Source organism: Anas acuta, chromosome 11 (assembly GCF_963932015.1).
Source record: "Anas acuta chromosome 11, bAnaAcu1.1, whole genome shotgun sequence".
NCBI lineage: Eukaryota > Metazoa > Chordata > Aves > Anseriformes > Anatidae > Anas > Anas acuta.
Genome location: NC_088989.1, coordinates 496,722 through 517,843, shown reverse-complemented (window position 1 = coordinate 517,843; position 21,122 = coordinate 496,722). Strand labels below are relative to the sequence as shown.

The following is a 21,122-nucleotide window of genomic DNA, read 5'->3' as shown; positions in this document are numbered from 1 at the left end:
TGCTACAAAATTGACCTGCACCTCTCCCAGCTGAGGTAACGCACACAAAACCATGCCTGCTGACCTGGTGGGAGTGGTGGGCAGAGGCAAGGGGCATTACGCAGAGAGGATGAAGACACAGCACCAGGCACCAACTGTGCCCTCGAGCATTTGCACCCTAAAGACAGAAGGGAACACGACAACAGCGTAACGTGACCCCAGAGATAACATCTATGGCTCCTTCGGTTCTTTTTAAAATCCAGTTGATATCAAAGTCCTTACCTTCTTGACCTTGAACTTTAAAAATTTTGAGCAAAGACATTTTTGAATGCAAAAGAGTACTGAATTGGACCACAAAGCATTAATGTCTTTCCAAAGCTACAGAGAAGTCAAGAAGTCAGTCAGAAGTTCTAGCTGAATAAACAGGACAGCAATGATGACATTATGGATAAGACGAGTCCAACAGAACGAATAAAACAATATGAATAGAAAAATAGGAAGGAACTGAATAATACATAAGGCTTGCAGGAACTTGATTTTTGAGGCAAAAGAGGATGACAGTAAAATACGGCTAAAATAATATTCATGGATGTTTATTTTAGCAGCTGCAAATTTTTAATCAAGACGGGCCTGCCAATCAGGCCAGAAGTTACAATAATAAGGATAGGAAATGAGGTAAAGCTGAACAAAAGTTAAGTATAGGGATTGGGAGGAAAGGGCAGATTTGGAAACAAGCTTACACAAGATTTCATCAGAAAATAACTATGTAAAATGACCTTTTTGCTTATTTGTTTGGGGCTTTTTTTTGTCTTTTAAAATTAATTCTATTTTCCCCAGTATGTTCAAATCACATCTCATTAACTTACAGACAAAACTATTGTTAACACTTCCCAGAGAGTACAGTTTATTTTCCTCATGCTTCAAGCTGCTATTTGATAAATGCAGATTATCACTGCATCTCACATATTCATTAGTAAGAAAAGAGTTCAATTTTTCAGATTGCAAGTTAAATTTGTCTTGTAAAGCAACTGAGCAAAACAGGTCTGGAATCTGGGAGAACAAACATCTCTGTGATCATTCTGTACAGAATGACCACACATGAGAGAACAAGATTTCCCCCTTCTCAGGAGATTTTTTCTTGTGAAAGTTAGCACGCAAATCATTGCTAAGTGTTTAGTTTAAATAGCTCACGTTCCTGAGCACAACCATGCTTCTGCACTTCACTTGGTTTTATTTATTTTTCAATTGTGATATTTTCTGCAAGTACAACACAGAGTGTGACTGTAACCAAAGTCCATCCTGGGAGCAATGTTTCAAAGTTGAATCTATTAACAGCTTACGCTAAAAGATAAACATTTTACAACATCAAGATTTGTATTTCCTGTGTATTTCTTTGTCACTCTTATATACAATTTCTTGACATACTGTTCCCTTATTTAAAGCCTTTCTAATGTAACATACACATAGCACATCTGCAAATATTACATTTGCTAGAGAGCTGTGCAATAGTTGGCCTCAAACACACCTTCCCTGCTCAAATGTAGCTTGCTGTTTAGTTCTAAGCACTGCATGGCACTCCTACATTAGCACCAGCTACACCCATGAGACTGTTTGAATTCGCAAGGGCAGTCAGTACAGCACAAGGAATAGACTGGCTGCACACCTGTGACACATGCCTGAGGAAATCTGAAGGAAAATGGCAAACAATGAGACAACACAGAGACTGTTGCACTGAGGGGATGAGTACCCGGGAGAATACGGCAACACGGCAGTTGTCTAGAAATCCATACAAATACTGTATTAACCAAATACTGAAGTCAGTATGCTGCTTTCAGTATTCACGTCAAACCAAGATTCCTGATTTCAAACTCCATCTAGAAACAAGTCTCAGTGCTGACAGCACACGCTACTGGCTGTAGCAGCACCTCCACAACCCAACCTCAAAAGATCCATGAACTACGCTGACAGCAAAACTGCCCACATCTGATTTAGAGAGTAAGAATGCAGCAGCCCATTTTTTTTTTATTTCTTTCTTCAGTCCTCAGGAGGTGATACATTAGGCTGATGTTACACACATGAAGATGCAAAGTACGCAGATCTATCAAACTCGAATGTTGAATACAAATAAAAACCCTTCTTTCTTACTGTTCTCTGCCTTCACTGCTGTCTGAACCACTTAAACTGCGTTTTTAACAGAGCTGTTCCCAAGAGCCACCTGTGTGTCACTTTTGTTATAGAGACTGATGAATTTAGTAAGTAAATATCTAGTATAGGAGATCCAGATCTTCCCAGAGGAATATAATGAGTCTATTAAACAAATGTGATTAGACACAGAAGCTTCAAACACAACAGTAACACTATGCAATTTCTCTACCAGGTCTTCTGCCGACGATAAACCCTAGGCCCATGTCGATCTACAGCAAAAGCAAAATGTCCGGATCCTCTATTTCTTTTTTCTCTAAACATTGGAGGCACAATGCACAAGGGAGCTAATTGCAACAACTTGAAAAGAAATATCTTCTATTTTGCATTGGAGATCAGAGCCTCAAAGCCCTTACTGTCTCTCTACAGTATTGAATAAATGTGGGGGGAAATAAAGCTTACTGTTAACTCGGGCTTGTGAAACAGCAATGCCGAGCTAGGTTGCTAACTGAGACCAAAGAAAACTACTTACTCATTTCTGAAGGTCACCGACTCCATGGGAAGCTATATGCTCTTGTTTTTTTTTCCACCTGAAGTAAATCATGATTCTGCAGTTTGCTTACTACTTCCTGAAAATACATTTTGCATACTTAAAACAGCAAAACAAGCCGTTGCATTTTAAAAGCTACTGGTTCAGACATCTCTCACTGGGCTGCATTTACTAGCCTTTTCTTTCATCATTCATTACATTATACCACCAAACCCCAGAACAGCAAAAAAACAAAACAAAACAAAACAAAAAAAAACAAAGACAGAAAACCCCCAAAACCAACAACACGTTTGATCTTCTTTATAGATTTGTAACACTCGCTCAGACAGGAGCCTTTTTCATACTTCCCAGCTTCTGAAGTGAAGACAAGCTATATAAAAACAACCACAGAACACAACAGCAGTGCCTAGAGGAAAACACAGCGTTTCCAAGACTAATGCTACAAAATGAGGTCAAGCTCTACCCAAGATCTAAATAAAACAGCCAAGTAAGATAACTAACGCCATCCTAGCGATGCTCCACGAGCCTCTCACCTTCACGGGCTCACAGAAGTCCCTTTCACAGCATACGCAGGTACAGCAGCACCACATCAACATCACCGCATGGCCAGCTGCAGCCCTCGCCCCAGCGCTGGGCGCTGCCCTGCAGCCGCCTGCACCACGCCATGCATCTCAGACGGGCAGAGCGCTGCTGCCAAAACGAGCATCGCTGTGTGCACAGCGCTCCTGTGCTGCCGATGCAAATCGAGTTACGCTCAGAGCTCACTGCCAGCTATGCACCTCTCCTTCAGACGGAGTGTTTGCTTTAGATGCAAAAAAAGGCTGGGACTGCTGGATTTAAAGCTACAGGGCTTTCCATTCCATGTCCAACACATGACATTTTTTTTAAAGAACTGCACATTTGAGCCAAAAAAATTGGACAGGATAACAGAAAGACAAATTAATAGAAAATTAATAGAATCAAGATGACATATGTGTTCCTCTGAAGACACAAAGCAGTGCACTTCATGGCAAGATTCAAGCAGAATCAAAAATAGAGATTCAAAGATGCACAGCAAGACATAAATCCAGCTATAAAGTATACGCTCTATTTATATCACCATTGAAACACTACTCTTTAAAAATCACTAAATAAAATTTTCAGAGGATTAGTGTGATGTCCTGTGAGGCAGAAACTCTAATTAGAAAGCAATTGTCATGCAAGGACTCAAGCACAAAACTGTGCCAGCAACAGTATTTTAACGTGTCTTGCTGTCATATTTAAAAGATATAAAGCAAAAGTACATCACCCTGTGACCACCTGACGCATGGGCAGGCACTCTAATCCAGAGCACCATCTGCCAGCAAGCCCTGCTCCCTCAGACATTTAAAGAGAACCATTCTCACCTTGTGGCTTCTTTTCCCCTTGCTCTTCTCTGCTGTCTCACTGATATTTCCCGTTTATAGCAAATATTACTAACCTAGGATAGAAATAGATGATCCCAAAGCTAAGTTGCGTACAATGCATGTATAAGCTTGAGATCTTCAGATTAATCCAGAATATCTCCCTGCACGATGTTTCCAAGGCTAAAATACTGAGAGCCAACAAAACCAGAATGAACATGGACTTTTAGAAGCTTCCTGCTGCCTCAGACACGTAGCATGTTTGCAGCCAGCATGGAAGCAGGATACAGTTTTCCTTTTTGTCTGTCCCTTTGACTCTTAAAGATGCTAAAAGGCATCTAAGTGTTTGGGTTTGATGGTGTTTTGTTTTTTGTTTTTTTTTAATAATAATTCTATTAACTTGCAGCTGCAACACACCGTTACAACATAAACTGCCGCAAAGCCATTCCCTCTTCTGCATGTCTGCACACTAGGTAAAGACATCCCAAGAAACTAAAGTATAATAACCAAAGCAGAAGCATATGCTGAACATGAATGAAAGTGAAACTGACATAATTTATCATATTACCATATATTCAAAACTGCAATGTACTGCCATAAAAATGTTTGGGAAAAAAAAAAACAACACAACAACACAGAAATAACTCTGGATGTTTTAAAGGAAAGTTAATAGAGCTGACATTTATATTTCTTCTATACAGGAATTCTCCATCAGTAAGGTCTAAATAGGTAGGTGGTGTCTATAAACTGATTCACCTTATACGAATATTATATTGAGACTCTGATCACAAGAGCACTGCTCTTTTTTTAGAGCACACAATTCAATCTAGCAAAGCTGTTGTAAAGAAAGCTTTTCATAAAATAAGTTTGTGCTACTTACCTGCACCAGATGAAGATCCCACCCTACATTTGCAAAACCTTTGACATCAACAAGCTGCCCAGGGGACATAGAGGAGTTTTACAACACCGTGTTCTAGCCTGCCAGATAACTCCTGACATGGCTAGCTGCACTCCAGAGCAGACAGAAGAAAGAACCAGACCAAAAGGCACCCACCCTGTTGCAAGACTCTAGTGAGAAATCTCAGCTAAAAAGCTTGTCCAGGCTAAATACAGAAACTAAAACAATTTCTGCACTTGCATGAGCTTTTCAGCACACGCAGTATATTTTGAACCTCAGTCTACATGACAAGAAATTAAGAGGCATGATTCCCTTGTCCAAGGGGATGCCACATGGCAGATCTCACTCTAGAGAAACAACATCTATACCAAGAAACCTTCAGATTTCTAAGACCTTTTATTTATTAATAATAGTGGATCCCACCTAAGAAAAGTGAAAGGGAAGGGAGGTGAAACTCCTTGTGCACAAAGAACATAATTAGCCTTATTTAGGAAGCAATTTACGTTGGTTAAAACCTAGCTTTATCCACGGGAATTCTATTGCTATTCAGACAGATCATTTCACCACATAAAGCAACAAACAAATCCAGGAAAATACAGGCAAATGTGCTCATTATTTTACTTGAGATGATCAGACAGCCTTCACAAATTTTGCAGAGCAATAAAAGCAACAACAAAAACAAAGAAAAAAACCCACAACCTACCAGGCTGAATATCACCTCCATTAAGAGCAATCAGCTTCATTTCTCAGAGGAATGCATGCTTTCTTATTAATATTTGTTACACTCCCAAAACGTGGCTATGGTGCATTGATGCTCCGTGATGTTTAAAGTGGACTTCTATACTCACAGAAAAGTAGAAACATCAGAGAAGCGCTCCAAAAGCTATTCTTCCATGTACACAGCACTCAGAGAACTCAGGCTGTGTGCAAGCCTCACTGCTGCAATGGTTCCTGTGAGGCTTCCCTAGTGCCGGCCACGCTGAGTGCCGGGGCTCGGCTCTCCACACGCCTTGCACAGCAGATGACGACTCAGAGCAGAAACCAGATGGCCCGACAAAGCCCTTCCGTAGCGTGGGGCCACAAACGCTCCCACTGTCCAAGATGAGAAAAGACTCAGAGCTCAAGAGACAGCAGGAGAACTGCCAGAGGGGACGTCCCCTGGGGTGGAAGGCGATGGAGGGTCTGAGCACCCAGGCTCGCCTGCAGGTCTTCGCTGCTCTGGGCGCTCACCCCACACACGTCCTCCAGGCCTGTGATGGCGAGTCCTTCCTAACTGTGCTGGCAGCAAAGGGGGGGCAACGAAGGGTAGCCCATTTGCTTTCTACAGCATTTCTTTCCTGAAGTTACTTGGTAAAACTGGAGGGAGGAGGGGCAGAAAAAGAAAAAAAAAAAAGAAAGAAAAAAAAAAGAAAAAATGCACATGAGCTTTGATGCGGCTTAAAAACTCCTGGAGATTAGGGGGTCATACGACCCTTGTAACAAGATGAGGACTCTTTCCAAGACTGCTTGAAACCAAGAATATTAGGGAAGAAATAACATGGAAGCTAGCTCTATCTGGTGAAATGCGAATGTTGCAAATATTAAATAATATAAAATATGAAGTAAGAGGGCGAGAAACTGGAAGAAAATTTAAAAAACAATTGGCAACCATACCCTTCCTGTGCTGTTCCCTGAGCTGGTGCTCAGGCTGTGAAGAAAAGGTGACCTCCACTCCCTCCTCCTAATCTGGAGTATTTCATAACCTCCACTCCCTCCTCCTAAACTAGAGTATTTCATATATGTGAAATATCTGTGAACACCTGAGGTGCCCATCTAAGCGGTAAGAAAGTGAGCTTTAGCAAGCTCCTCACAGCAAGAACTTAAGAGCACGTTGTAACTGTAAAATTGGGAAAACGAGGTCACAAGTAGCAGTTACAGGGGGGAAGAATCTTAAAAAGAGCATAGGAGCCTACAGAGGCAGAATACAATTAGCAGAAAAAAACTAGGCCAGCACCCTAGGAGGACATCCCTAATGTGGCTCCAAGTCCTCAGCAGACACAAACAGCGGGGAACTCAGGGTAGTCTCACTGCAAAAACCGCACCAGGCGCTGTGGGGGCACAGCACAGCCAGGCAGATGTGTGGCCACGCACCTGCTGCCCTTCTCCTCCACCTTCCTGCTGCGCAGGAGGGCTCAGGAGCTGCTTATCTGCTGAGACTTCCTGGAACCGCACAAACGCTCCTGCTGCAGGCCACAGATAACCAAAACGTCAGGGGCAGGGGAAAAACAGGATTAACCCGCTCAGGGCTGAAACCAAATATTTCAGAAGATGCAGCTGAATGCCAGTGCTGCAGATGCATCAGGTGTGCTGAGTAGTACTTCACATTACTCCAGGCCCACAGTACTGTGGGCAAGTTTAAGAGAAAAATCAGATTCACAATTTGCTAATTTATTACACGATTTATCTTTGCACTATCAGCCTTGAGTCACTGCTGTTTGTAAAGCTTAATCGTTTGGATTACTAAACTTCATTGCTCACCTCTGAGGCCACTGCATATAAACACCCTGGAATACGAGGTCCAACTGACACGTGGCATGAGGCAAGTGGGAAAAGAAAGCACATGCTCAAAACCTGCTTGCTACTGCTGAAACCATATCCTTATCAGAGCTTAACCTGGTACAGCCTTCATCTGCAGGAGAAAGGAGATTACTCCATTTAATACTGAGTTACATAAAATCAAAGAGAAACGGTTGGAGAAATGGAGAGTGGGCTCTGCATTCAGCAACTGCAAATCAGAAGCCTCAGCAATCCATGGCAAAGTAAATGTATAGTTGTATTTTTCTATTTTTGAAATCCAGTACTGAAACTAGTCATCAATCTAAATCCTATTTTTGGAGTATTTGTTCAGACACGGGCTTTATACTTGCATTGACCCTACTTCTTAATGATTCAGGAAGGGCTACTAAGAGGCCAACCTAGCATTGCACACAGAACATCAATAAAAGTAGAATGAGTTGGGGTATCAGCTCCCTTCACACTTCCTGGGTACATACAAGGCTCATGAGATCCAGATCTGCTTTGAGCCTCCTGAGTCAGGCTCTCCACAGGAAGGATGACAGGTAAGGGGAGGAAAAGTTACAAGGCAGTGAAGTGGAGTTGGTATCAGCACATCAAATTACACACATTACACTGGATTTCTGGAGACAGCAGATGACCAAGTTACAGATGAAAAAATTTCAGACTCCACCTTCTCTCATGCCCAAGTAATTTCATCTCTGCTGCATTCAATGCAGACGAGCTGATCACAAACATTGTGGTTAGAAGTCTTTCAGTTCCATACATAGACACAAGAGAGGGGCAAACACACTCCTGCAAAACTGCATGACTAAGACAGATTTGATTAAAGATGGGGCTAGACTACTAGAAATTCAACTTCCAGGTATGTAAGCACTGCTATGATACAACTTCTGTCTGTATGCATCTGGAAATGTTTCACAGTTCAAAGTATAATCATAAAGAGGGAGAACTGAGTTGTGTTAGGGAAAAAAATCCACCCCTGACTGGTCTCAAAAGAGGCACTTTAATAGGCATAAAGCTCACAAATTCTGAATTTTAATTAGGAAAAGCCAGCTGAAGAACCTGCTTCTGTCACTCCCAACAGCTTCAAGACCATAACTTTGGAGAATCTCTGCTAAATGCGAGCATTGGGCAGCTGTTCACACATGGATGATGCAGCTTCAGCCCCCCCAGCAAGGAAAGAGGAGCCACACAATTGCCTGGCACATGGGAGCATGCAGCGTGGTGCTTGGGAAGGGCTGCAGAGGCCAGGCCACCACTGGTGACCCCCAGCAGGCAGAGACAAACCCAGAGGCGTGTGCGGAAAGCAGGGGGGCGTGCACAAGTGCACAGGAATGAAGGAAGGGGAGTGCGTGCACACAGTGCCTGTATGGGAGGAAGGAAGGGAGGAGAGAAGCAAGGGCACAATTGATTTTTAAAACCTGAAGAAAACAGAAGGACTTGCTCAGCAGCCAACACCTTTTAAGCAAGTATTACTTCCAGCTGTTTGTGCATGGATGCTTATTTAGGTTATCATTTTATTAAATCCTGATACTTGCAGGAGCGATAGTTCTTCTTAATTAACTTGATTTCTTCATCATCTCCTTTTTGTGCCTGACTAAATCTGGTGGTTGTACACTGTACATACTTATTCGTATTCAAGCTAAACATAACATGAGTCGATACCAGAATATGTCTGGACTGTATAGTGCATACATTAGTTTCATCCAGTTGCAATTGAAAAATAGTAAAATGACCACAAACTTTGTTGTGTTTTTCAAATTAATTATCTGTATTATTTAGTGTGGCTTTTCTGTCAGTTCAAAACAAGAGGTATGTGTCCGCAACTAACACACAGATTTAGCACACAGACTAAAAACAAAGCTCTTCAAAATTGGCAAACATTGCCAGATTTCAACTGTGCCTGCACACACAACGTAGGGGAATTTATTTTCAGAAAGAACGTTTTCTTTCTGAAGTCCTGAAGAATTCACAATTCTCCTGATCTGCTTGAAAAGTAAGAGGCTTTCTTCTAACTAAACTAGGAAATCCCTTCTACATAAATCCAAAAATCACTGTACATTTATAAAAGTACAAGACATCTGCTTTACAGTGTATTTAAACATAACTACAGCTCCAAAAGACTGTTTAAATAGACAGCAGACAGGAAGATGTTCCAGCAGTTTAACTCCCTAACCGAAACATGGGCTCCCTAGAAATAGCGATCTGAGGAACTCTCTTTTGTCTCTTACTAACATTGCAAACCTTATTCTTGGTGTGGCACTTGAATCCATCATCAAAAATTGTAATCGCTCTCTTTTCATTAGCTCTGTTCCTGAAGAATGGTTCAGTTTGTGGCTTTTTGTAAGTCAGGGATCCTTAGCTTGGCAGGAAGCTACAATAGACACATGGCTCAGCTCTTAAAAATGTTCCAACTTAGTTTATGAAGTGCTGTGTGACACAGTGATGAACAGTGAAGTTTTCCTATCTTACAGCCTCTACAGTGGCTAGGACTGCTGGGGTTGCATCATTGCTTATTTGCAGGTTCTGGTTTTCTGAGTACAGTTTTCCTTGTACAAAGGGGTAGAGATGCATTGGAGTTACCAGCCGGATAAAACAGGGTAGAGGAAGGAAAAATAGGAAGGAAAGGGACCTAATTTCCCATGCTGAGCCAAACTTTGAACCCACATATAGATATTGTCTCCCAGTAAAGGAAACCCTTCTCCCTTATGTTCTACAAAGCTACAATTACTGCTTGCGTAAGGACTACAGTGGAGGTATTCCCCTTCTTCAAAACAGTATTTGTTGGAAAAATAGAAGGTATCTTTAGTGTAAAATAACACAACATCATAATACTAGAGTTTGTGGTGCAGGTTTAAAATGGGGCATGTCACCTAACATTTTCCATCGCAGCTACTAAAGCACTGAGCCTTCATGAAAGGTAAAGATTTCAGGAAGCCTATTACTGACTGAAAATATCACCTCACAAGCCACTTCAGTCTAGGTTTTGTGCCCGTTTTGCAGCTGCTGACAAGTTTGTAAGGACTTCAAGCTGAACAATGAGTCTCTCTCTTGATAGGAGGTATTGATGTATTCCACTGTTCAATGCAGGTTAAGAGCTATGAAATCAGACTTTGGCAAGTAGGACTTCAGAAGGAACAAGTGGAGTTTCAAATAATTTTATCTAAATACTTACTCAAATCTTTTTATCCATTTCAGCAAAATGGGTTATTAAATATTTAATAGTCCTCAGATAATTGGATGTTCACTTCTACATTTTGTCCAGATACAGAAATTAGTTATAATTAAGTATGAATTCATAGTTTCACTAAATTTCTACAGAACTCCTAAACAGGGCAACACAGTAATAATGCTAGCAGAATGTAAGAATATCTACACAGTAAATCAATGTACAATATTTCACATTAGTAAACAGGTGAAAAAAAAATAATAGCTTGCTACCATAAAGCCTTAGAATGAACATAAATTACTGAAAATTCAATGCCACAAAATTCACCAGTATTAATCAGAGCTTTATATAGCCACTGAAGAGTTAATAGTCAAACCCTACTCCCAGGTCAACAATCTCAGTGATATGAGGAATATTGCGTAAGGTTTTCTGGTTAATTATGAAGTGATTATTAAGTTTCTGCACTGCTGCAAGAAGACCTAATCACAGCTATCTTGGCTTGATCCATAATAACCCCCCAAGAACTGAAAGCTGACAGGCTGTTCCCATGCTTACTACCCAGGCACAAGGGCTAAAGCCACCTTAGCATTCTTGTTGGCATATGCAAATTACAAAACCACGTGTGATTATAAAAGCTGCAATAACCTAGTGGTATAAGGTACCATTTGGATCAGAAGCACTCTAAGCTAATCATTATTTAACATTTATCTTCTCATTTAAATTTGTAGGCTTCAAAGTCACTGCACAGAACTGGAGATCGCTTCCGCTGAAAATACCAACTGGGGTAAAGTTAGTATTGAACTTATCTGCCTTTTGTAGATTTCATTATTTCATTCAAACAGTGCTCTACATTGGACTCGCTCACCTTTCTACTGTTTGCAGCTTCTTGCCCCAGTGTTAATCATCATAGGAAGAACAGCCCTTACCTTCCCCACATACCTTTTTCAGAAGGCATTAAAATGTTTCTACTAGTGCTTAATACTAAAAAAATGAAGGCTGGAGAAAGGTAGTCCACAAATATTTAGCACATCCTATAGCACTGATATAAGTGCAACAGCTTTTACTATGTTTTTATAACTAGTTTATCACACAATACCAATACTGAATCTCAAGGAAGAGATCAAAGCAGCCTGTACTGATGCAGCTGAAAACTAAAGTACTGCCAAATGACAATCTCCAGTCAGAGCTGTTGTTAGCCAGTAGATGGCTCCATGAACCAGGTTAGAGTTTAAACTTACGTATGAAAAGGCAGATCGTCCTTTAGGAGACTATCAACATTAAGGACATCTTACAAAGAATACTGATTACTGCTGCATCAAATGAACTTTCCAACAGTATTGATAACTGAACTCAAATTGCTGCCTGCCACATTGCTGCTAGACACACACACTTACAGGGCTTCTCAGTATTCACATCCTAGTCTGGAGACTGAAAAAGCTTTTGCTGTTCTTGCTGAGCTTGTCTATTCCAGCTGTTCACGTGATAACCCAAAACCTCACTTTAACCAAACCTGTTAGTACCGATTAAGCTCCACTTTCAAATTTAAAGTGCGACTTCAAAGACTTCAGTCCAAAGGACGTGCATAAATGCACATGCAAAACTGCATTAAATCCCACTAAAGTGAATGCGATCTTGATGCCAAAGAAAATTCTAGCTTGGGGGTGTAAGACTGAGTCAGAATTTTGCTACTCTTGAATGGAAATAACTGACCTGCTTTTTTCTTCCTCATGTGAAACTCATCATCCATCCTTTTTGGTGTATCCACACCGTCAGGGGACCCAGATCCTGTTTAACTGCAGGCTGTCTGCTCCCCTCTTGCCCACACTTACATGCCTGCTGCTGTGCTCCTGAGGTCCCACGTGTAGAAAGCCGAACAGTTCCCTGACAAAAACATCTGGAGTCACGCTGACCCCTGGGGGTCTGCTGGACAGCCTTTGCCCAAGGCTCCCCTCTGACATTACTCCAGCAGGTCTCCAGCACACTCAGGAGTCCCTTGTGCCACTTCCCAGAGTGCCCAGCCCTTTACGCTACCTCTGCTTTCTTCAGAGCTGAGGTGGCGCACACAGCAGGTATGCTCTGGGTGAGCCTGGGGCAGTGCATGGCTGGTGGCTCCCGACCCCTCGCCCCAACTGCCAGAGAAGCTTCTGGAGCCTGGCCTGGGAACCCGGTGGCAAACCTGGCCCAGGGACAGCTCCGGGATGGCCCTGCCTGGCCTGGAGACCCACCGGGGACGGCTGCCAGCGTTCCTGTACGTCCCAGCACCGCGCCTGCCCCAGTGCCGACAGCCCACAGAGGGACAGCTGGTGAGGAGGGGACATGTCCCACTAAGCACAGTGCCATCCTGTTTTGCACAGTGAGGGACCCCCTTTCTCACCTTCCAGATCCACCTCCCTGCCTCCAGGCTGTCCTTGCAGGTTGAAACTGCAGATGGAAGAGCAAAGAGATCTTTCTGATCCCTGCCTGCAATCAATTCCAAACTTTGGGACACGTTCTGATGATTCTGGTGAATGGAAAGGGAAGTGGGAAGACACCCTGAGCTCCTGAAGTCCAGCCTGAGCAGACCCACCATTGCCAACCAACGCTTGAAGCACCCGGCTGCTTACAAAAAACAGCACTTAATTTTGAAGGCACCTTATGCTGCTATCCCCTGTCCCACAAAACTACAACAGGCTGCCACTAGAGTCCCATGAGCCACACTAGAGCCACCACTGTATCCAGAACAATTCAGTGCTTATCTACTCACAGCTCTGTTTTTCCTCAAATGACACCAAATATAAAATTTGAGCATTAAGAGTCCAATTTCATTTTTTGATATATTTTAGAGCCTACAAATGTAATAAAAACCATGACCCATTTTCAAATTGGGTATAATCTGTTTTAGTCATCGTCTTTTTTTTTTCTCTCTCTTTTTTTTTTTAAATAGGCAATTAAATGTTTAACAAGTTAGGAATCTGCATATAAACATATTTTACTTCTTCACAACATGGTAAAATATAAAGACTTTTAGCATACTATGCAACATCACTGTGGTTCAGCAGAAACCATATTCAAGGCAAATTGCCCAGTGTGTATAAAGGATTAAGTTTACCAATAAAGCTGCAATCTAAAAACTGCACAGTGATGAAATGGAAAAATTCCAAGTAGGCTTGGTGTTTTGTTTCTCAATACTGCTGGTGTGTACACCACCACAGCGCCCAGTGTAAGCCTAACTGATACAGAACACACCCACCCCTCAAAACCCATTTCTCGGCTGTGGTTCAAACTGCTTTCACTTCCTTTCAAGCAATTTTTACTTCTCGGATTACCCATATATGTTGGATATCTATGTATCAGAATTATGATTTCCAGTCATCACACTGTGAAAGATATTTGGACATGCAAAGCTCACACTCTCACACCTTCTTATTAAGCTCACAGGGAAAAAAAAGCCCACACGAACCAAAACCCACCTTCTCAACTTTCAGTAACTGTCTTGGTGTTTTAGCTTTTAGCATTCAGAGACCTGATTTCCCTTAAAGTGTCAATAGGGGACTGAGGTGATGCACCAAGCTGCTCTATGTTAGTCACAGTATTTAAAAACATGACTTGCCTAATCCCCTGCAATGGCGAGGCAAAATGCATTTGCCGGAACCAAAAGGCCATAGACCATGATTTAGTATGATACATTTTGTTCCCAACTTGCAATAAACTTCACGTAAAGCACATGACACAACGGGTTGCTGCACTTCAGCTGACATAGGATGAACTGTTAACTCAATAACAGATCTGAGGGTCTGACATTCATTAAAATGGTTTGCGTACATTTAATTTGATATTTCTCCTCCCAGATCAAAAGCAAAAGAACATCAGAACCCATTTCACAATTTCTCAAGGAGCTTAATGTCCACGGTCATTTGTAGATGTACTTCTTCCTTTGTTGTTGTTAGTGGTGGTTTGTCTCTGAATGTTCTTCTGCCATGCAAGTAGACCAAAGTCAAGGTGTAAGTGAAAATCTGGAACTACTGAGGTATTCGGAGCTTGCAATACTTCTACAAAAATCCACATGGCAGAAAAGCTGATGTAATTCATCGGTATCAGCACGCCCATCTTTCAGGTTTGCATAATATGATTTATGAAGTAAACTCTTGATTAGTTACCTATTCAGAACTGATGTCACAGCAGATTGGTTGTAAAGAAAGCAGATTCCCTACACGCCACAAATAAGATGTCAATACATTGTATAGAAGGCTCCTTTATTCCAGAACACAAAACCAAGATGTGAATACAAACTATGAACAGGGCCACTGATTGCACAAACAAATGCAAACAAAAGAAAATATTGTTGCTCTTGTAGGTTTCAGAGCAAGTATTGAATAAAACGTGGACTCCGTTCTATGTATGCTCTGGGTTCGTAATGTGCAAGAGGCTGCTAAAGTCAGTGACCAGCACACAAGAATCCCTATTTTATCCCTCTTTTTAAGAAACAGAATTATAATTTGAACAACAACATTGATTGATCCAACCGTCATGAGCGTGATAAACTTTGCTCATGGTAATCCTATCAAAAGCTTTATGAAACTACATCTCACTGGACCTCATTATGTGGGCAGAGAGCCATCTAATGATCAAATGTTCTCAAGATGTGTTCTAGCTTAATTCACTGACAGAAGGTAGGAAATTTTATCCCTTCCCACAGACTACAAAGGCAATTTGCTATCACAGAAACTAGCGTTTGTGTTTGATTATTTCCAAGTTATTTTTGTCTTCTCCATCAGTCTTCCCCAAATTAGCATCCCCTTGCTTTCCAAATAAACACTGGTCTGTAGCTTATACCGTACATGACCTTAAATCCAAAGCGATACATTATTGATGGAGAAGAAATTGCCAAATTGATGGTATCTCTGGAATTGAGTTCTTGATAAAGCAGGAAGCATTAGCTTTTGCAGTTCTCTTTAATATATTTGATTAAAAATCTTTTAATACTGTGGACTACTCAGCAAGATACCGCTGTATTTAACCTTTTTTCATTGCTTTGAGAGCCACGTTACTCCTATTGGTAGCAATGACTTTCAGTGTTGCTTAATGCATTTAGACACCCTAAGAACGTATTATTTCTAGATCTGTCCTTTTACAAAACACTCTTCCTCCAGAAGCTCTCTTATCTAGTGTTAGCCTTGGAGCACCCCTTCCTTTACCCTTCACACCCCTACCTGACAGTCAAAAATCATGGGAACGTCCCTTGAACACCCTAGACTGCCTCCTCACTGAGAGGCTTTACCTTCGGCTCATGAGGAAAGCTTGACCTGTGCTCTGCTTCCCCCACAAACCTCTGCACTTCTGCCTGTTTGCTAAATCCCAGCTCAGAGCATGAGTGAGCACCCTCAGTGCGATGACCCTCCGGGAAGCAGAGCAGACAGGAGCTCACCAGGCAGCCCTGAGCCCCATCCCCACGGCCCCGGCCCTTCTCCAGCACGCATCCTGTTCTGCCTCCTGACAGCGCCCTGGGCTCCAGGCGCTCTGCTCTGGATTCATTTCCATTCTCTGCTCTCACACATCAGCCTCCCATTGCGGAGGTGTGCTTACCAAATCAAGGCTTTTCTGTTGCTCTGAAACTTCCCTTTCCCCAGCTGCCCTCTCATTGTTTCATTGTTAGTTTGTGTGTGGCCTTTTTTTTTTTGTTTGTTTAAGATTTAATTTTCATTTGGGTTACGGTCTTAAGCTTATTTCACAGGAAGGCAAACCTGACTGGCAATTGGACTGTCCAGATATGACCCTAGTTCTGTAGAAAATGAACTGCTATTTGCCCTGTTTTAACAGCTATCCTCTCTGGATAACGCTGAAGCTTCCCCGTGATAATACCCAGCTAATTTAATAGCTTGGATAATGTGAGGAAGCTGCAGCACTGTGAATAGCAATGACAGATCATACTGAACAATAAGTCGCTGTTCTGGGCTGACTATTCTTGGTGGCCATGGTGAAAGTGGAATGTCAAAGCACTATTAAAAATAAAAACAGATCCCACTATTCTGTTTTACCAAAAAAGAAAGCCCCACAACTCAGAATTGTTTTTGACAACTAACATGCAATTCTTTTTTGCAGATGACCTACGAGAAGTTTTTTTTTTTAAAAAAAAAAGTTAAAAAAAATGCAGCCTTGTGCTATTTTTTCCATTGACAGTGTATAAAAGAACACGCAGAACATGTCCTTTCCGCTACATAAACTCTTCCCTTTAACCCACGTCCCCTTATACTGTAGCAATATGAAGAGCAGAAATTCTGATCTCCCAGTTTTGTTGGAGAGGTATTGAAGACCTAGATACTTGAAGCTAAACTGACGACACAAGAAAGCTGAATTTTTAAAACCACAAAGATTAGTCATCAAAATTGAGTATGTGCTACAAAAATAGGGCTGAAAACAGACTGACTAAAAATAATTTCTCCTTTTAAATAGCTCAGTTGTCACTTTTGCGCTAGTTCTCTGGGCATCTTAGCCTGGCTTTGATAATGCCTCATATAAAAATATAAAAAACCCTTCCTTGTAACTTGCAAAAAAAGCAAAAATTGTACGAACCAAGACTTTCTTCCTACTTTCAGCTCACCTTTAACTTTTGGAATTGGCTCTACATTCTGGGTGAGCAACTCAGCACAACAGAAAAAAAAAAAAAGCTCTCCAGTAAAAAGAAAATAGTTGAAATGCTTTTAGTATTTTCACTTTTCTTTGTCCTAACAATGCAGCTCTGTCCTCTGGAACAAGAGGACACAGGCCAAACACAGTGTGTCATTCTCCCACTTCCACTCCTATGGAGCGCCGCTGATGCGCTCCCCCCACCTCTCGGCCCCAGGACCTGCTGTACCCTCGGCCCCAGCCCCAGCCCCAGCCGCCTGCCGGTTGCAAAGCAAAGCGGAACAGAACTGGTTTCAAACAAAGCCCCCATTCAGAAGATCAAACAAAAACCAGAAAATTAGCTAGACACAGCACCACAGCGTGGATGGGGAGATAGAAATCAGTGCTAATGCTAGCTGTGACCTAAAGATTTAGGAAGTTTCTTCTGCTGTGAGGCAAAGGAATTATTGTGGCATTAGCTATTATCGTTTAAATGAAGCAGATGATTTGAAGCGCATGATTTACACGATCAACCAAAATCTTGTGTGAAACTAGGATACTCAGGCAGACATTCAAAAGAGTGCGTCTTGAAGAACAGAGTTTCATAGAACTGCTTTAATATTACAATAAAACACAATCATTTAACGCTAATAAGATTTTAAACAATATTAAAAATTGATTTTAGCCATGCACTTCCTCTGCTGTTCACTTTCCTTACTGGTCACTAAATCCGTACACTGCACCCTCTGACAAATTCTCGGCATGCTGTGCTGTTTGTGACAAATTCAAGAATGCTTTGCGGAGGACTACCACGAGGAAGCCGGACCTCAAAGCTCCCTGGAAGAAATCACTTACCATAACTGGAAAAGCTCTAACCACAGGCTCAAATGACACGGACTTCTTGTCTTAATAATCTCTTCTAATCATGAAACCATTCAAACTGCAGCTTCTTTGCGTTCATGGGGAATCTGCCACCATGAAATCTTCACCCACCCGGTAAGAACAGAACAAATATTTAAACAGCACATCAGCAGTGCAAACGGTTTTCCTTGTTTTAATACCGAGCCTAAGCTAGGAAGCAAACATTGTTTACTACAGCGCAACAGCAGAGAAAAAAAATGAATACAGTATCACAAGAGAACAGACAGAAGACACTTGATTTCATTCCTCCAGTGTTGCAACAGTCAGCAGCTAGTGAACTGAATTTTAAAAAGCAAACTCCAGCAGCAGCGACTAACAAAAACGCTGAACGTAGGCACTCACTGATGACCCAGGGCTCTACCTACCAAACTAGCCATATTCACAGCTCTAACACCACCAACACCCCAGAAAGAAGGAAAGCCCCAAGACGTACTCTTTCTGAGGCAGGCAGCGAGCCCTCCATGCTGGGTGCGAAGCGAAGGAAGCATGCAGTCTAACCCCAGCACCGCTCCGCCGGCCGAACATGCTGTACCGCAGAGTTACGTTAGCAGAGACTGGCTCCAGCCCTGCTAGGCTGAATTCTGCCCTGACAAAGCAGGATCTTGTAATATGAAGCAGCAGTACCCTGGGTGTGTTGGCAGAAGCCCTGAATGCATGTTTGAGAAAGCAACAGCAACTCCAAGCAAGTGAGGCATGAATGCACTGCAGAAGAGTTACTGAGCCTGCTAAAAATACTTCACCACTGACCCCGTCAGGAACACATCTGAAGTGAGTCTTGCTCTCTGAAAAACAGCAAAACCAAAAAGGAAAATACATGTAGCTGACAATGGTCTTAAAAGTTTAATTTAAAAAACAACAAAAAAAGTAGTCTTGAGCAGAAAAACGCCTTATACTTCCTTCAGACAGGAATGCTGCTTGGTTTAATAACATTTTAAAGTTTTCCTAGAATTCTGGGCAAGTTGTAATCTCAAAATCCGAAACCTGCAACACAAGGTTGCTCAGGCTCCTTTTGCAATTTAAAGAGCTAATTGATAACAAATTCGAACCTGCATGCTTGAAGACTGTGGAAGCCTTGAGACTTACCTGGCCCCAGGAGAGCCAAACGAAACATTATCACCCTGCTGCTGCAATCCACACAGTTCCCATTAGTTAGGGATGGTCAGAAAAAAAGTAGAAGGAACCGAGCAACTGGAAACATGGCTGAAATACACACACATCTGCTCTCCGTCCTTGCCTGGTGGGACGGGCAGTGAAGCACTTCTGAGACACGTGTGGGGAGCCTTCCTCCTGCCTTGGGAAGGAAAGATCCCAAGCAGTTCTGACAGTGTGAATGAACCCTTTGAGGAAAACATAACAAGATGAGGCTTTTATTTTGTTTTGAGTAAGCACAGCAAGCTTACCCTGTATGTTTTGGGAGACAGTTAGGTAGCAAGACAAGTAATCCTTCTGGGGAAGGAGAACTGAGCAAAGTTCCTCCATAGATTACTGCTCTGCAGTAAGACTGCAACATTTACCATCACCTTAAAAAGACAGCTACTTTTAAGAAATGTTAATTTATTCACCAGGCATGTTTTCACATGGGTTATGTTGGCTGCACCTTATTCATTCAAAGAAAGCAAAGGTGGATATTACATTTAAGAGATATACTGTATACTTCCCTTGTCATTTTTTTGGATGACAAACATGGATAATCTACATTAGGATATTCTCAGGACTTGTAGTAACTATTTACTTAGTAGTAGTTTATGATGCTCCTATTTTAGAGGAGAATCTGCTCTATTACAGACTGTTCCAAGAGTGGCCTACGAGGACTCAGACATCAATCCACCAGTTATTCCCACCAACCCAATTTCTGCTTTCGTTGAACAGCCCTGCAAAAAGTAGCATGAAAAAGGCCCTTGTTTAAGGAGAGGAAAATGACACAGGTGCAAGAAAAAAAGAAAGAGATGCAAGAACTGAAGTATTTTTAAAAATTGATAGCAACAAAAAATGGTCTTAAAAATGATTGTAGTGTTCCTCCTTCCACGCCGCCCTCAACGTCAGAAAAGAAGCTTGCCTTTTTTTTGACTTAAGGGTTACATCACTTGGGTTTACAATTTTGGGAGATAAACACATTTCAAGTTTAGCCAGTGAGCACACCTTTTTTCTTATAGCATCTCCTGCCAACAGATCAGTAATTGCAGTCATTTTAACAAGGAATCTCATCCCATCTTCTCGCTCAGCGAGCGCATAGTTTTAGAACTGGCATGCTCTAAATTCAGGCCGAGAGTGTGAACCTTTGCAGCAGCCACTGCAGTGGGATTGATGATGATAATTCTATAATACTCCAGAATTATCACATTATTCCTTTCCCTCAATGTGCTTTAAGAAGAGTCCTTTCCTGTGCTTCATTAAAAAAAAAAAAATAGATCAAAGTTCCAGTAAAATCCAGTTCTGGGTAAATTTAAAGCATGTTCTGATAATCTGTAACAATGAATTATGGAAGCTTCGGTATACCTCAAATTGGTACATTTCTAAGGTTTACTGTATTAGTGCACTGATCCCAACACACATTAGTTCATTGTTACTCTCATTTTACAGTAGAGGCTCTACCTGGCATTTGGCATTGATGACTGCCCAGACAGATGAGGTAACATCCCACCTGGGCCATAACAACCTCCACAGGTAAGGCTACTGCTCCAAACAGTTGGCTGAGCAGCACTAGCAGCTGCACGGAGTTGCACCAGAGCACCGCAAGGCCAGCCAGACGGCTGCAAGCACTGCCTGCTGGCACTCACGCCCTGCTCGGCCTGCCCTGGCTGCTGCATACGTGCACGAATGCCCTCAACACATGCTTTGGGAGTCAAAGGTTTTGTGGCTGCACAGCAGTGCTATGAAAAAAGAAAAGGAAAAAGAAAACAAAATGACAACGGTGAACCAAACAAAAACAAAACAAAACAAACA

General features: G+C 41.9%; 1 protein-coding gene across 24 annotated transcripts in view; it reads right to left on the bottom strand.

Moving 5' to 3' along the window:
* Positions 1-21,122, bottom strand: part of TMCC1 (transmembrane and coiled-coil domain family 1) — a 143,596-nt gene that overhangs the window by 23,881 nt on the left and 98,593 nt on the right. The window contains exons 1-2 of one of the 24 annotated variants that reach the window (XM_068694692.1): positions 19,263-19,305; positions 18,927-18,961 (exon numbers count right to left, since the gene is read on the bottom strand). The exons of 17 other annotated variants lie outside the window; for them this stretch is intronic. In XM_068694692.1, coding sequence (XP_068550793.1) covers positions 18,927-18,961; positions 19,263-19,290 — 63 coding nt within the window. In that variant the 5' untranslated portion in view covers positions 19,291-19,305. Of the gene's footprint in view, positions 1-3,204; positions 3,430-5,654; positions 5,691-18,113; positions 18,134-18,544; positions 18,572-18,612; positions 18,869-18,926; positions 18,962-19,262; positions 19,306-21,122 lie in introns of those variants that run through there. 6 more of the 24 variants (XM_068694696.1, XM_068694698.1, XM_068694689.1 and 3 more) reach the window with 6 other exon arrangements.